At 43.9% G+C, this 16,436-nt stretch overlaps 1 protein-coding gene across 3 annotated transcripts; it reads right to left on the bottom strand.

Moving 5' to 3' along the window:
* Positions 1 to 1,691: 1,691 nt before the first annotated feature.
* PGAP4 (post-GPI attachment to proteins GalNAc transferase 4) lies at positions 1,692 to 15,609 on the bottom strand. 3 transcript variants are annotated; one of them, XM_014346213.4, is made up of 2 exons: positions 15,473 to 15,609; positions 1,692 to 5,685 (listed from the first exon to the last, which is right to left on the bottom strand). In XM_014346213.4, the coding sequence occupies exon 2, from the start codon at positions 5,606 to 5,608 to the stop codon at positions 4,397 to 4,399; it is 1,212 nt and encodes a 403-aa protein (XP_014201699.1). In that variant the 5' UTR covers positions 5,609 to 5,685; positions 15,473 to 15,609; the 3' UTR covers positions 1,692 to 4,396. The 3 variants fall into 3 exon arrangements, with proteins under 3 accessions (XP_014201699.1, XP_034823788.1, XP_008972344.1); XM_034967897.4 differs by lacking the exon at positions 15,473 to 15,609 and adding an exon at positions 15,092 to 15,260; XM_008974096.5 differs by lacking the exon at positions 15,473 to 15,609 and adding an exon at positions 14,780 to 14,912.
* Between the last annotated feature and the right edge of the window lie 827 nt (positions 15,610 to 16,436).

Here is a 16,436-nt window from a genome sequence, read left to right as displayed (position 1 = left end):
ATTTTCCTGGTCTTTCTCCTAGCGACTGACACAGAAATACGAAAGAATAAAATGATTCCAAAAAAAAAAAAAAAAACCTACGTTAACCATTTGGGGGTAAAAACGATGAAAATGTAAAGGCAAATGATGAATTTATCAAAAAGAATGAAGGAACAGATAGCATATGTATGTAGGAACACAGTAGCTTTAAAATATCAGAAAGATGAAGGACAGAAATGCCAAGTGAAGCAGAGGGTTTCTACATTTGTCATCTGCTCTTGCATGTCCCACATTCCCTTATATAATAGATCTTTAATGGATTCCCTACTGTCACAGAACCTTTATAAGACCAGCCTATGGAGAATGCAAAGGAACTAAATAATGGACAGTTAACGTTCTGGAAAAGCAATTTATTATCTTGCTAGGAGCTGGCTTCTCATTGCATTTAGAATAAACTTTAAACAGCTATATCATCTTCCAGGCCTGATATGATCTGGCCCCTGCAAACTTACCTTCACATCTTCCACTCCCATCCTCATTCTTCAGGCTCTAGCTACACTGGCTTTCTTTCATCCTTGGACTTTCTACACTGGTTCTTTCTGCAAGGCCTTTGCACTGCCATGCTCTCTCTGGAATGCTTTTCCTTTGACTAAATTTTTCCATGTAATTCAGGTCTTAGTTCAATTTTAATCTCCCCTAAGAGATTTCCCATCCTATCTAAAGCAGTCTATGCCCTTCCCTATCCCTAGGTCCCGCAATCACATTACCTAGTTAGATTTCCTTCAAACCTCTTGAAATTCCCTTATTTATTCTTTTGAGTTTTTTTCCACTTCACCTTCCCCATAGAACATGAGCTCCTCAGTGTCAGGGGTCTTCTGTTTCGTTCGCTGCTATATCCCCAACACCTAGAATAGAACATGACACACAGTGAGCCATGAATGAATGAGAAAGAGTACAGGACTCACAGTGGAACTGCCTATGAACAAAAGGAATACTGGACAAAAAGAAATGGACTAGGGAAGAAAATCAGGAAGAAGAGGAACAAAGAATGGGGTCTAGGGACTGAGAATTGGTTATAGTGTACAATTTTAGCCCCTATAAAAAAGTTTTTTACATGCATTCCAAGCAGAGGGAATGGCACGTGCTAAGAGGAAGCCTTTCCATCACTACACACAGCTGTTTTTTACTTTGTTGTTGTCAGTGGTTTTGTTTTCAGTGTGTGTGTTGGGAGTGGGGGGAGGATGGGTGTGAGGGATCTCTGCGTGTTTCTCTCAGGGGAAGGCTGGGTTTTCTCTTTCAGCCTACAGGTGTTGCTGCATGTTCTTGGGGTGGCCAATGGAGCACTAGACAGGAATACCACCCATGGCAGCTCTGCAACTTATTCTAAGACTTTTAGGGCAAGAGGCAGGAAAGAGTGAAGGAATGATCACCACTTTGTACCAGGGGTATACCAGTGAGAGGTAAGATGATCTGGGTGGTAGCAGTGACCCCCAATTTTTTTACCCAGAAAAAGATGGATAAATGCTCTGACATTGCTGTGACCCAGGGATCTGTGGCCATGGTTGCTTGTGCAGGCAGCAGCCAATACTTCTGAATGGCTCCCTTGGGACTACAAAATTGTGTGTGGGGGCAGGGAGCCCATACTATTTGCCACATCAGAAAAATCCATTCATGAAAAAGAAAGAGAATGATAAAAGTCTTCTCAGAAAGCCTTAGCAAAATGGGTGCTTTTATTTTCACAGACATGTCTATGCAATACACTCAGTCACAAGAGAGAGCTTCTTAAGCCTGACCATAATTTAAACTCTGAAAGGTGAGTGAGCCTGTTAAGAGACCTCCACCCTTCTAGTAACCTATGTCCCTTGATATGGGAAGGATATCTTAGTTCTCCCTAGCCCCTTGCTTAGGATTAAGTGAGAGACTTCAGCTTTGGTGTAAAGCTGTCAGCTGCCCTAATCAAGGACAATACACAAAAATTAGACTCCTTATAATAAGGGATTAAATGGAGGAAGATCTAGAAGTGGGTGGGAACAAAAGAGCAGAACTGAGCCTGCATCTGCAGAAAATGTCCAAAGACAACTGGCAGAGTTCACTCCATGGGGAAAAGGCATGTTAGTGTGTAGGTAGAGAAACTGGACAAGGAAGGATGGCCTTAGCCTTCCATAATGGAGAAGTCGGGCAGGGGATGTCTGCATGCAATAGACAACTGAATTAGAAAGAGCAGAAATGTAAACCAGCAGTGCTTCCCTATCTTGGGCCTGGCTAGCTTAAAGTGGCTCCACTGTCATTGGTCAAAAAACTTTCATGAGGAGATCCAATCACTAATGCAACAAACTCTAATGAGTTCTAAGTTGGAGAGAGCTCAGTTCTAAAGCTTGGGGGTAGACAGGTCACTGAGAGAGGAGGAATGAAGGAGTGGGATCTGAACATTGTAATAAGTCATCTAGTAGCTCTGATCACTTTGGACATTGCTGGGGGTTACATAACAGCTCACTATAACATTACAACACATACTTATATCTGTTTGCTCCTCCAAACTAACATGACAATGTGTTTCTGCCATCTTAGCTTACAGAGACATGATTTAGTTCAGCTTATACTCAGATTTTACAAAAGAGACTTTGACCACATAGATATTCATAAAATTAATGTGGTTAAGAAAAAAGTGCAGGGGATTGAAGTCAGAAGAGCTCCGTTCCCATTTTGGCTATGCTGCTGTTCAGGTCTGTGACCTGCAGAGCAGTTTAGCATCTCTGGGTCTCAATTTGTTCATCTGTAGAGCGTGGGTGATCAACCTTTATGTAATCCTTCTGTGTTGAGTGGGTCTCAAGATGGAAGCTCACTATGGGAATTTAAAAGCAAACTGTGGCATCGAAACAAACTGGACAATTGCTTGAACTCTAATATCATCATCCATCCTCATAAAGTAACTTGTTGGTCACTAGTCTGACAGTACTGTTAAAAGACATTTATTTGTAACTTTTGAGAAAATAATTTTCAGACTCTGATCTTAGAATAAGCTCATGAGGAGTCTCATTTCCAAGCTGGAGATCATTTCCAGTTTGAATGAACAATTCTTCTTTTTGGCTTGGGTGAAGGTGGGGATAGGTGAAAGCTGAGCTGCACATCCTTCAGAGGTCACAATGAAAAGTCAGTCTTTATTCTAGCAGGGCTTGGTCATCTGGAATAGCTGGTACATAGGTGGCAGCTCCATGCCCTATCTCATACTTTAAACAACATCACCAATATCTTTTTCCGAAATAAGCTTGAGTTGTATATGTTTATTATAGGAGAGAAAAGTTTGCCAAGTGTCTTCTATGGACTAAGCACTTGCTAGGTGTTTTACATATATTCTGCCATTTAATCCTCAAGGCAACTTTAACAGGTAAGTATTACTGTCCTCATTTTACAGGTGAAGAAATTGAGACCCAGAGTGATTATATGACCTGCCCAAGGTGGTCACGTCGTTAGGCCATGGCAGAGATCTGAAATAAAAGTTCAGGTCTTCTGACTTCAGTCCATGCTTTTTTTTTTTTTTTTTCTATAACATCATGCTACCTAGAAGAAAAAGAAATGAAGGTAAGCAGTCACCCAGGAAAGTCAGGAAAAATGATATGCTACTTGTAAAGAGCTCCCCTATATTGTATCATTCTGAAATGTCCAATTTTCAAAGAGTCAGAGTAGTACAGAAATGTTCAATGTTAAATCACTACTCAACATAAGCAATCTGACTTTGATGGTTCACAAGCTCTTCCAGATCTTGTCGTGCCTTAAAGTTCTCACTAACAATATCAATTATCAGTGCACTACAGATATATAGGAAAAGAAAATCCCAGGTAACAGAAAAGCCAGATCACCTGCCTCCAAGATGCCGGGCACTGCACGGCTTTTATCAGTTTTTATTACATCAGGTCAAGGAAACAAATGGAATCTATCCACATGGTCCTGCCTCGTTGGGCATATATTCTAAACATACATCCATTTTCATACCCAATGAGAAAGAACTCAATTCCAAAGGATCTCACCTTTCACAAAATTCTACCCTTAAGATCCTAAAACAGTCATATCACTGTGCACATAATTTTTGGCAGTCACAAGCTCTAACACAAAGCAGAGCTTAAAAACAAATGGAGAATATAATCAGTGTTCAAATGCACCCTCACTGGGTGGGTCAGACTGCATGAGGCAGTGTGGCTGTGTGGAGGGAGAGGTCCGGACCTGTGGCAAACTGCTGCTCCTGCCAGGAGGCTACCAAAGCCAAGGCTCTTAACATATTGAGGTTCCTCAGCTGCCCCAGTGCCTATATCTCTAACAACAGTAAACAGTAAAATACCTGCAGGCAACCATGTCTAAATAAAGAGATAAATATTTGAATCTTCAAGAAGTGGCCAACTTCAGAAAGGCATCTCTTGGCACCCTAGAGGAGACTGGGATGAAAGTTGTACCGGAGACTGGAGAAGAGCCCGATGTGTTTCACGAGGTTCGGCTCCACTACATACGCCCTCTCTCCCTTGGCCCTCAACAGCGAGTACAGTGCCATGTCCTTGCCAAAGCCCTTGTGGCAGTACACTTGGGACAGGTAGGTGAGGGTCCGGCGGGCCGCAGGTGCCGGGAAGAGCATGGCTGGGGTGCAACACTGAGAGGCAGGAACCACACTGTACAGGGAAGGACTCAGCCGCCGCAGTTCCAGGAAATAGTGCCGACCCACCAGCTCCACCAGACCCATGCTATACAGGGAGAAGAAGAGCATTACAGGCCAGCTAAACCCTGGGCGGCTGGCAAACCTCATGTATATCCAGGTTAGTAAGGGCCCCAGCAACATGCCTACACCAACCCACTCCAGGATCCGCATGGGCTCTGGATTGATGTAGTGCTGGAGCCTCTCTGGGTGATACAGCTTGAGATAAAGGGCATCTCTGAGATGTGGCTCAGAGAAGCGAGCCCGCAGAAGGTGCTCCAAGACTGGGAAGATCTGCTCTTCTGGTACAGCATCGTCTTCTACCATCAGGACGTAGTCTGGGTTGTAGGTCTGCAGGGATGACTCCAGGCAATAGACATAGTCCTGCTTCTCTTTCTCAAACGAGTTGGTCGAAGGGTCATCACCATAATCATCCTCAGTGCCCTCATAGCGATTGGCCACAGGGACGTACTTGGAGAGCAACTTGGCATCAAAATGGCTCACACTACGCTCCACGTTGCACAGGAAGAGTTGGTGCCCCTCGCACTGGGGGCCACATTGCTGAAGAAGCCGGTGGAACTGGGACACAACCTGCAGGACGTAGTGGAAGCCAGGCTGCCTGTCCACAGTGATGATGGTGATCACCAGCCAGGGCCGGGGGGTGGCCTGCCAGACAATGGGCACTGAGCCATTGGCAGAGGGAAGCTCCTCAAAATAGTGGAGGGCAGCCTCACCCTCTTTCAAGCTTTGCTGCAGGAACTCTTGGCTCATTTGGTTCAGATGCCAATGGCGCAGATAGAAGTAAGAGTGTAGAAGTCGGTGACAGGCCAGGGGGGCCAGCAGGCCAAACGTCACCACTGTTAGGATGAAGAGCTGGACAGCAGTGCTGCCCCAGGAGAGTCGCCGCAGCCTCCGGAGGAGCATGGCAGCTGGAGAGGTTGAAGTGCTCATGAGGTCAACTTTTGTTCATGTCTGGTCCCAAGAAAAAACCATCCTGGAACTCAGGCCAGAGTCATCAGAAATCAAACCTAAAGAGAGAGGAAGTAGGGAATGGTAAGAGTAACTTAAAAAAACAAACAAACAAACAAACAAAAGGACAAGAACTGAGCTCAGCACATATCAAACCAGAAATTATAATTCAAGGCTCTGTAGCTTCTACAGACTCTAAAGTATTTTCTACAGTAAACCATTCTTTGGTTGTGTCTGCTAACAACCTCTGGGATGTTTTTATTATTTCTATGAGTAATACGATCTCAGTGCATTCAACCAAGTCATCACGCCTAAAGATACTTAGTTAGGTTTACAATGCCAGAAAATCTCCATGTAGGCTGTTGGGATCATTATTTCTATTCACCAGCTACACAGACAATGGGTTCTTAAAACGGGGGCAAAAAAGCAAGGCTTGGCACAAAGGAAATATACACATTTAGAGCAAGTTCCAGAATAAGGGCCCAGAAAATACTTGTTGATTAACTGTGCATATAGCAATTTCCAAAAAAAAACTTGTCCAACAAGAGAAGGAATACTTAGGATTCTCTGAAGTATCTTTGTTATTTAATGTCATTTTCCATTCATATGCTTCTAATCTCACACAACTATACTTAACATTGCATATTAATTTAATACTGATTGTTCTCCCATTTTATTTTTATAGATCATGGGAACCAATGAGAGGAAGTATTTCCCATAAGCAAGCAAACTCTAGAGCCCCAGGCTTGGGGAGGGAGGAAACATGTGGAGGAAGATCCATGAGTAGCTTTTCAATGAGGGAGCGGGGGGAAAGGCAGAAGTGAATATGGAAGAGACAGTTGCCCTCAGTTTGGTCCAGGAAAAAATGCTGTGTGATATGATGATTCAGAGCATGGGCCTGAGGCCAGGCTCATATTGGTGTGAATCCTAGCTCTGCCTCTCATTTGGTGGGAAGTTTACCTCTCCATATCTTATATTTTTTAGCTCTAAAATGGAAATAATAATATCTGTCTCATAGGGTTACTGTGAATATTAAATGTGTTAGAAAGCAAAATAATGCAGAGTAAAAATGCCATTAAAATCTATCCATGTGTTCAAACTCACAAAAATATTTTAGAAGTAAGCAGGTCTAATGTTCTGATGGAAAACAGACTAGTGCCAAAAAACAGAATGAAAAGGGCAAAGCCAGTATAAAATAATAATTGCTAGTAAGGTCAATGCAAAACTAAATGGTGTCTGCAGTACAGAAAGTAAATCTCTTGCCTCAGACACATCATAAGGTTTACACACATTTGGAGGAAAACTGTGTAGTTTGTGAGTTATTGCAAAGGGAGGATTGCCCAGGAACCATACGAGGCTGCTGTGGAGCAGACTCAGCCAGTGCTCTCATATCCATGGTCTCCCCTTGGGCACACAGAAAGACCTCATTTCCTAGTTTGCCTTCTCCAGGTGCAGTCATGTGACTAGGGCTTGTCAGCAAAGTGACAGATGTCACACCTGGGACAAGGTAGTTGAGAACAGATGTGCCATCTCGACTTTCTCTTTCCCCATCTGCCAGCTGAATGGAGAGCCCTGGTGGATCTAGAGGAGGTACAGCCACCAGATGGCAGAAGCCTGGGTCCTTGAATCCTTTACATACATATCCCAGTGTTGGGATGGCATGGAACAGATGTCCCTTCCGCTGCCCACCTCCCAGTACCCTCCCAAACTAGAATGGACTGTGTTGTGAGCAATACATAAACCACTGTGTCTAGACACCAATAATTTTTGGACTTTATTACAGAGTTAGCCTACTCTGCCCTCTACAGTTGTGTAGAATACCAAATGTACAGTGACATGGTTAATTTCTCAAGTAGAGAAACAAGTTTCATTTCAGCCACAGAAGCAGATTGTACTATGGGACTCCAAAGGTGAGACAGACTATCCTAGTACTAAGAGATCTGGATAGTACCCAAAGAGGGAACAAAGCAAGGAGAGGTTTGAATTATGCAACCCCAGTCTTGCTGGTTTGTGAACATCCAGCATATTGCAGACTGGTTGCTTCTTCCTCTGCTCTGCTCAGCGCAATGGAGTTAACAAACCATGTGGTTGAACGTGATTGAACGTGGCCTCACCACTTCCACATCACTGCTAATGGAAGCCAATACTAGAATTGGGCTGAACTCCCACTCCTGCAGTATTGGCCTTGGAAAAGGAGGCATTCGAGTGGATTTCTGCTCATACTATTATCCCTGCCTTTGTTATTACCACAAGGGAGCTGGATCAATCTAGAGGAGGGAACTAGAGACAATGAGATAGGGCAGGCAGTTTGGAAAATGCCAGGCACATAGTAAAGGCTATCACTTACTATGATATGTCAGGGGGGAAAGAAATGGAAACACCTAGAACTGACATCAGGAGAACCTTTGGTCCCAGGGAATTTATCCTACTGGGGACAATAAAATCATTAACATCTCACATAGTCCTTTACTTTAAAACTACGTCTGTGAGACTGCTGTTCTACTGACAATCAGGAAAAGAGAGGGATTTGGTTCAGAGGACACATGGTCCCTACCTATATTGATCAGCTTTGCTGGGGTGATTAACAGCCTCAAATCTTTATAACTTAAAGTGATAACATGTATTTCTTGCATACGGGTTTGTGGATAGCTGTGGCTCAGTTGGGGTCAGCTCCAGAATGTAGGTCAGAATTAGCTCATGCCACATGCCCCTCCTTCTAGATCAAGCTGCAGAGGAAACAGCCACCTGGGGCGTGTTCTTACGTTGCCTGGAAGCTGCACAAGTGGCCAAGTCAAAACATGCAGGTACATTTACATCCTTGTTTCAGTGTGCCACAAATCAAGTCCACTCATCATTCATTGGCCAAAACAATGGGACAGGAAGATTTACTCCTCCCACAGAGCAGAAGGAGGGGAAAATGAAGATTCAATAGAAAAAAAAAAGGCAACAGGCCAATTTCTAAATCCTCAGGAGAAAAGAAAGCATCTAGCAATCTGCTTACGGAGTATGGAAATTTTTTTTAGAATGCTTACAGGGCTTAAGACCCGGCCCCCAACCCCAATCATTACACACTACACAAATAAGGACAGGCTTCAGTAATGATCCCCAAAATCTCAGTGGCTTATAAGAACTAAGGTTTAATTCTTGTTCATATTACTTGTCCTTTACAGGTCAATTGTGCCTCTGTTGCCTGTTGTTTGTACTCTAGGACCCAGGCAGATAGAACTGTTTTTTTGTTTGTTTGTTTGTTTTTAACATTGCTGGTTTTGTGGTAGAGAGAAAAAAGGGGAACAGTGCACCACAAGCTGGCTCTCAAAGCCACTGCTCAAAAGTGACACAGATCACTTCCACCCACATTTCACTGACTGGAATAATAACTCAAGTTCACATAATAACTCAAGTTCAACAGAGCAGAAGGGAGTGCCAAAAGATACATGGCCACACCTGAGACCAATGACTGGAGAAATATTTGTATTCCAGGGAGGGGCAGAAAATGTACTCCAGGGAGGGGCATTTTGAACAATAATGCAATCTACCACACCCACCTAGGACACAGGAGCTGGGATCAGATCCTTCATTCAAGATTAGATGACTGCTTTGCTGAAAATCCAACCACATGGAGTTATGTAGTCATTCAGGAGTATGTTCTTGTTTACTTTTTAAAACATTTTTAAAAAAGATTTAACCAATTGTTGCACAGTAGCCTGTGGTGTCCAATGGCACCTATAATTTATTTCACCTTACTGATCTGGTTTTAAGAAGAATGGCCAGCTGGATGTGGTGCCTCAAGCCTGTAATCCCAGCACTTTAGGAGGCTGAGGCAGGTGGATGGCTTGAGCCCAGGAGATTGAGACCAGCCTAGGCAACATGGCAAAACCTAGTCTCAACAAAAGATACAAAAATTAGCCAGGCATGGTAGCATGTTCCTGTAGTCCTAGCTACTCAGTAGGCTGAGGCAGGAGGATTGCCTGAGCCCCAGCAGGTCGAGGCCGCAGTGAGCTGTGATTGCACCACCGCACTCCAGCCTGGGTGACAGAGAAAAACCCTGTCTCAAACAAAAACAAACAAACACACAAACAAAAAAAGATAAAAGATAAATGGCCTTAGGGGAACAGATATAAAAACATAGGATTTTTCACTGCTAGTTTGGGGAAGGAGTTTTTTTACTCCCAGCCCAATCATAAGGGTGAGACAAGAGGGCTATGTCTATGTTACCACTCTGATGGTCTTTTTCCAGAATTCCAGTTGCCCATCATGTCACAGGCTGAGGCCCACACTCCAGAGACACTGTGGACTGACTGGCACCTATGAGCTGACCTAATAACAGTTACACCATTACAGCTCCGATTCTACAGAACAATACATATCCAGTTCTTATCTATGCTTTGCATGTGCTCTTTGAAACACAACCCTTCCCTAAACAGAATTCTCTACCTGTTACCATGTCTACAGTGTAGGGCTCAGGGAAGACAGTAAAGGGCACAGACTCTGAGAAATGAACATGAACTAGGGCTTAGATGAATAAATGGAGCTACAACAATAGTTATATTTTAGTGCAACTTCTGAAAATTAAACTAAAGGATCCACGGGTGTGGAAGACACAATACCAGGGTGTGAGTCAGGGGATGAGTGCTCAAGAATGTTCTGTGTTTCCCAAATCCACTATATGAATGGCACGACCACTTTCCCAGGCAACTCAGTCTAAAACACTAGTTAGTTCTCACTTCTCACCTCCACGCAGTCACTTCCTAATCCCACCTCTACGGCCTCTTTTATTATGCCTCTCTTTTCCCCTCGCCTTCCCCTTGTCAAGCTTTCCTCCCTGCCACACTCTAGTTCCTCCTCAGCACCTCCAAGCCAGCTGATTGCAACAGGCTCCTAACAGAGCTTCTGACCTCCAGAATGAGCAACACAAGCCAAAAGATCTAGGTCCAGTTCTTGTCCCAACACTCACTAATTTGATCAATTTGTATAAAAAATCATTTATCTCTCTGAGCCTATTTTATTTCTCTGTGAAACAGGAAAATAAAAGATACTTCAACCAGGCGCGGTGGCTCACGCCGGTAATCCCACCACTTTGGGACTCCGAGGCGGGCGGATCACGAGGTCAGGAGATCAAGACCATCCTGGCAAACATGGTGAAACGCCATCTCTACTAAAAATACAATAATTAGCTGGGTGTGGTGGCACGTGCCTGTAATCCCAGCTACGCAGGAGGCTGAGGCAGGAGAATCGCTTGAACCAGGTAGTCGGAGGTTGCAGTGAGCCAGATTATGCCACTGCACTCCAGCCTGGCAACACAGTGAGACTGTGACGATGAAGAGACAACAGCTATGATAGCCCTTTGTCAGGCATAGGATACTGTGCAAATGATGGTGATGTTTTACCTGATCAGCATCCATCTGATACTCTGAAGCATAAGTCAGAACATGGCACTCTTTTCTGTAAAACTATTCAATGATTCCCCCATGACTGCAGAATAAAGTCCAAATTATTTGCCAAGATTCTTCACAATCCAGTTCCAACTATCTTCCCAGCTGCATTTTTGCTTCTCACACTGTCTAACTCAACCATCAAGAATTAGCTCAAAAGGTACCTCTTCCAAAACCCAACCCTGACCTTTCCAACCAGAAAGAATCTCTTTTTTTCCCCTCAAGTACTGGGGCCCTTTCTATGAACTTTTCCTCCAGGGCATTCATTTGTCACTTTCTACTTCAGACTCATCTATTTATAGCTACCGCTTATTAAGGCCATACTACATATCCCAATGTTGTGCTAGACCCTTGCATCTATTTCTTCTGAACAAAATAGCAACTCTCAAAATAGCAATGGAATTAATCCCATTTAGTTGACAAAACTGATGCTACCAAGTTGCAAGAGGAAATTCAAGGACAAGGATAAATTTCAAAGCTCATGTTTTTCTATGATGCCTGTTGTCTTCCATGGCCTTGTTTATGGCCCTTGACTTATGATCTGATTGGACTCTTGAATCCTTTTTTAGTAGATTCAGTCTGATTTATCTTTGGTATCCCTCACAGACCCAGCACAGAACTATGCATAGAAGATGCTCAATGCTTGTTAAGCAAATAATTGGCCTCTTTTGACCTCTATGGGTCTCAGGTCCTCAGCTATAAAATTGGTAGTATCAAAGAGCTGGTCATATACTGTGTAGAGATCGACTTATTTGTAAATGTTTCCAGAACACTTATGTGCCAGGCACTGTTCTAAGCATCTCATCTATCGATCCTCATAAAAAGCCTCCAAGAAGTATGACTATTAAGCCCATTTTATACTTTAGAAAACTAAGTTTTTAAGCAGGGTGGCAAAACTTGAACCCAGGCAGACTGTGTCCAGAACCCACATTCTCAACCAATATGCACTACTGCCTACATAAATTTGGAGCCCAGGAAAATCAACTGAAAAACCATTAGAAATGGCAATAGACTCAAAACATGGTTGGTACCAGAATTAATATGTAAAAATAATATATAATATACATAGCAAGTATATATACACATGTACTATATATATGCATTACATATCCATATCTGTATCTATATTATCTATATTATAATGACTGCTTTCATGTAAATGATCACCAATGAACTAAGGGAGTAAAAGATCCCAGTCAAAAGGGAAAAAAATAAGCAACTCAAATATCTAGAAATAAATTTCAGAAATATGCAGAATATACACACATACTACAAAATTCTACCAAAGGGTAATTAAAAAGTCATTAATAAACAGAAAAATAATGCTTAGGTGGAAAGACTTGGTAATAGAGCTCCCTTTCTCCATAATTAATCTCTATATTTAACATCTGAATTTAATTTACTTCAAGAGAGAGTGTCACAGTTCAACAACTAGGCACTTTAATATAAATTGGTGCAATCTTTGGAGGAAATGTTGGGGTGTTGGGGCAGTATCTATAAAAATTTTATAAGTGCATCCCCTTTGACATAACGATCCTACTTCTAGGAATCTACTCTGCAGAAATGCCAACACATGCTACCAAAGATGGATAAGAAATGTTGAGTGCTGTTTTGTATGCAGTAGGAAGAAAAAGAGAGAAAGAGGGGCAGAGGAACAAAGGGAGAAAGGGAAGAAAGGAAGGAAGGAAGAAAAAGGAAAGAAGACAGAAAGAGAGAAGGAGAGAGTGAGGAAGAGGGTGGGAGGGTGGAAGGAAGAAAGGAAGAACTGCAGGCAAATGAAATGCCTAGCAAAGGGAACAGATTTTTAGAGAATCATAAAAGGGTATGCTGTGGAAATGTTAAGAAGAGAAAGGTTTAAATATGTTGACATAAAAGAAATCTTAGCTAGGTTTGTGCTTTGGACTGAATGTTTGTCCTCCTCCTGCCCAGCCAAAATTCGTGTTATAAATCCTAATCTCCAATATGATGGTATTTGGAGATGGGGTCTTTGGAAGGTAATCAGGTCATAAGGGTGCAGACCTCAGTAATGCATGTTCTTTATTAGTGTCCTTATAAGAAAAGACAGGAGAGATCACTTCTCTTCTCTGCTTTCTCACATGTAAACCGGAAAGAGAGCCCTCACCAAAACTTGACCATGCTGGCACCCTGATCTGGAACTTCCAGCTTTCAGAATTTTGAGAGATAAATGTGTCTGTTGTTTAAGCCACCTAGTCTTTGAGAATGTGTTACAGCAGCTCAAGTAGACTAAGACCAGAAGGGAGAAATGCAAACTATATCAGTGCAAATTACAGAAAAATGTACAGAGATATGACCATTTTATTTTTAATGTGGAGTATAATTTAGTGATGGAGAAAAGAAGGGTATGGGGATGGCAATTTCCTGTTTTGATATCTACACTTCTGCAAAGAGCATTACTTTTATAATCATAATTAAGCATTTGATTCAACACTGAGTCTTGTGTTAGACACTGGGAAGGTGAACATGACAGTCAGGGCACCTGTTAAGTCCATTTTTAAATTTGTGATTTAAGTTGCTATAGCTATAATAAATTAAATTACATATATATATATCTGTTTGTGGATTTTGGCATCTATCTCTCTCTGCATTGTGGTGCCAGGGCCATGTTATTTTCATTATGAAAGCTTTATAACAGGTTTTAATATCTAACTAGGCAAATTCTCTCTCATTACCCAGGATGATAATTTTCTAGGCCTTTAAAAATTAATTTTATTGAGGTACAGTTTACATACAGTACAATGCACCACTTAAATATATATATATATTTCGATGAGTTTTGTCAAATTTATACGCCCATATAACCATCAAAATAAAAAATTGACCAAAGTATCCAAAAGATCATTTGGAGTTAGAACTAGTAAAAATTAACAGAAAATACTCGCTATAGTGCAACACGTGACAAAGAATTACTACTTCAATGTGTAATACACATAAAGTGTTTAAAAGTCAGGAGGAGAAAGATACTCCAACTGAAAAATGGGCAGAAGAATTAACAATCAACTCACCTACAGAAATGCAAAAGGCTACTACACAGAGGAAAAAGTGTTAATTCCCATGGGTAATCAAATACATGCAAATTAAGACAAGATACCATTTTTTGGTCCACGCTTTTGATTTAAAACTTCAAATGTGTATACATAGGGAAAATTTTAAGATATGCAGAAAATCTAAACCATCTAGAAGCTGAAGTTTTAAGTTATTTTTATTTTGTTTCTCCTTTGGATTTTTGTTTACTGGATGTTTTCTAATATGTGTATCCTTACAACATTCTAATAATTCTAATAATGTTGATTTTCTCTTCTCACCTCATAAAGTACCTAGTGCAGTGCATTCTAGAAATTCACCCCTAAAAAAAAAAGCTATTTCCCCTATAGAAGGATTCTGTGTGTTTCTTGGAGAAACACACACATGCACGCGCACACACACCCGCATGTGTTGCTAATGGTCCGCATGGTGAGATCATCATTGGAGCCGCCCTGCGGTCCCCTGGAGAGAGCGGGGGCCGAGCAGAGGATGCGGGTCACAACGACCCTGCAGGAGCTCACGCCCCAAGACACCGCGAGCGCAGTGCGACACTAGCGACGCCGGAGCCAAGGGCCAGAAAGAGGGCGAGACACACCCAGGTGGACCTAATTAACCCTCCCTCTTGGAAAAAGAATGGGGGACGATGTCCAGGGCCCTGGATCTAGTGTCTGTCGCTGACCTTGAGCAGTCCCTGCCACGCTTGAGCCTCAGTTTCCCACCCGTAGGCCGAGCTGACCGTCTCCATCGCTGCGCTCCTTCCCTTCTGCTGGTTTTTCCTGGTGCTGGGAGGGACGCCTTCCTCTGCCCAGTCGCCCTCCCCCAGCCCTTGGCTGCGAGGTCGCCCGCAGAAACCCAACACTGCGGCCGCGCTCTCGGCGCGCCCGGCGAACCTAAGGTGTGGACGCGCCGCGAGGGTCCCCTGCTTGCGGGCGGCCATTAGGCGCCAGGCCCCTTGGCGCTTCGGCCCTGCTAGGCTCGGCGAGGGTCTTACCCAGACTGGCACGCGCCCCGCTCGCGTCCTTCTATTGACCTGTCAGCGCAGCTGGCGCAGGCAAGGGCCAGGGAGGCGCCCCCGAGACACTCAACCATCCCGGCACTGATGCGGGCCCCTGCTGCCCTGGGGACCCCTGCGGGGTCCTCGCAATCCTCCGGCAGGAAGCGGTCGGAGCTGCGGGCAGGGCCGCTAGGCAACCCGCCTGCCCGAGGCGCACTGCCCGGGGCACAGGCCCTCTGCGATGCCTCTCCCCAACCCCCAGCTGCCCTGCTTGTGCCAGCTGTGGCCACCCCTAATCCTTGTCCCCTCGCTCTAGTGTCCAGGGCTCCGACCACCGCGCCAGAAGGGCTGGGCAGATCGTGCGCAACAGAAACCTACCCGGTTGGGGCGATCAGCTCGGTCCCCTGCGCGCGCCGAGGGCCGCCTCTGGTATTGCCCAGGCTGGCTAGCTCATCCCGTTGGAGGCGCCATCTCCGGGGCCCGGAAGGAGCGGGCGCAGCGCGGTTTGGGTGTGCGCCGGAGCCTCACCTCCTCCCGCCTCGCAGCCTCACCTCCTCCCGCCTCGCAGCTCAGGCGCAGGGCTCCCCTTGCTCAGGCGGGCCATGTGACCCGCGAGCTGCGGAGAGACCGCGGCCCCCAAAGCGGCTTGGGGAAAAAGGACGGCAAAAGGCGCCAACTGATGGGCAGCCAGGGAAAAGCAGGAGTCGCCCCCAAGTCACGCAAACAGGAAGCCTGTTTCTTTTGTGAGGGGACTAGAAGCCAGCATTATATTTCATCAGGTGTGTACATAGAGACTTATTCACACCAATGGAACGATATCTCTCAATGCGTGTAAACGCTTCATGAGAAAGCTGTTACTTTGGGTCTTGAATGTTTTTCAGTCTTCCCCAAACCCTCAATTTAAACACAAATGGCCACGAGAGACATAACGCCTGAGGTATGAGAAAGTATGCACATTGATTGAGAACAATCCCGGCAAAGCAAATAGGAAAAAGATACGGAATGATCCGAGGGAGGAAAAATGTGGGGGTCAAAAGAAAAGTAACAGCCTCCTACATTCCACCTTGGACTTTCCCTTCTGAATGGGTTTTCAGCACACAATTGTACGGCCTTACTCAGTGCTTCTAATCCTAGGTTTGCCTGTCTAGGCCACAGGTTAGCAACTACAGCTTGCTGCCTGTTCTTGTACAGCCCACAAGCTAAGAATGTTTTTTTGCAATATTTCATGGTTAAAAATGGAAGAATATTTCAGGGCTACGAAAATTATATGAATTCAAAATTTGATGATCGTAAACAAAGTTTTACTGCAACATAGTCATCATTTACATATTGTCTATGGCTG

Source organism: Pan paniscus, chromosome 11 (assembly GCF_029289425.2).
Source record: "Pan paniscus chromosome 11, NHGRI_mPanPan1-v2.0_pri, whole genome shotgun sequence".
NCBI classification, from domain to species: domain Eukaryota; kingdom Metazoa; phylum Chordata; class Mammalia; order Primates; family Hominidae; genus Pan; species Pan paniscus.
The sequence above is the reverse complement of the archived record's forward strand: the minus strand, read 5'-3'. Positions and strand labels throughout refer to the sequence as shown.

Coding starts and splice junctions, on each gene's coding strand:
- PGAP4 (XM_014346213.4), bottom strand. CDS start 5,608: ATGAGCACTTCAACCTCTCCAGCTGCCATGCTCCTCCGGAGGCTGCGG.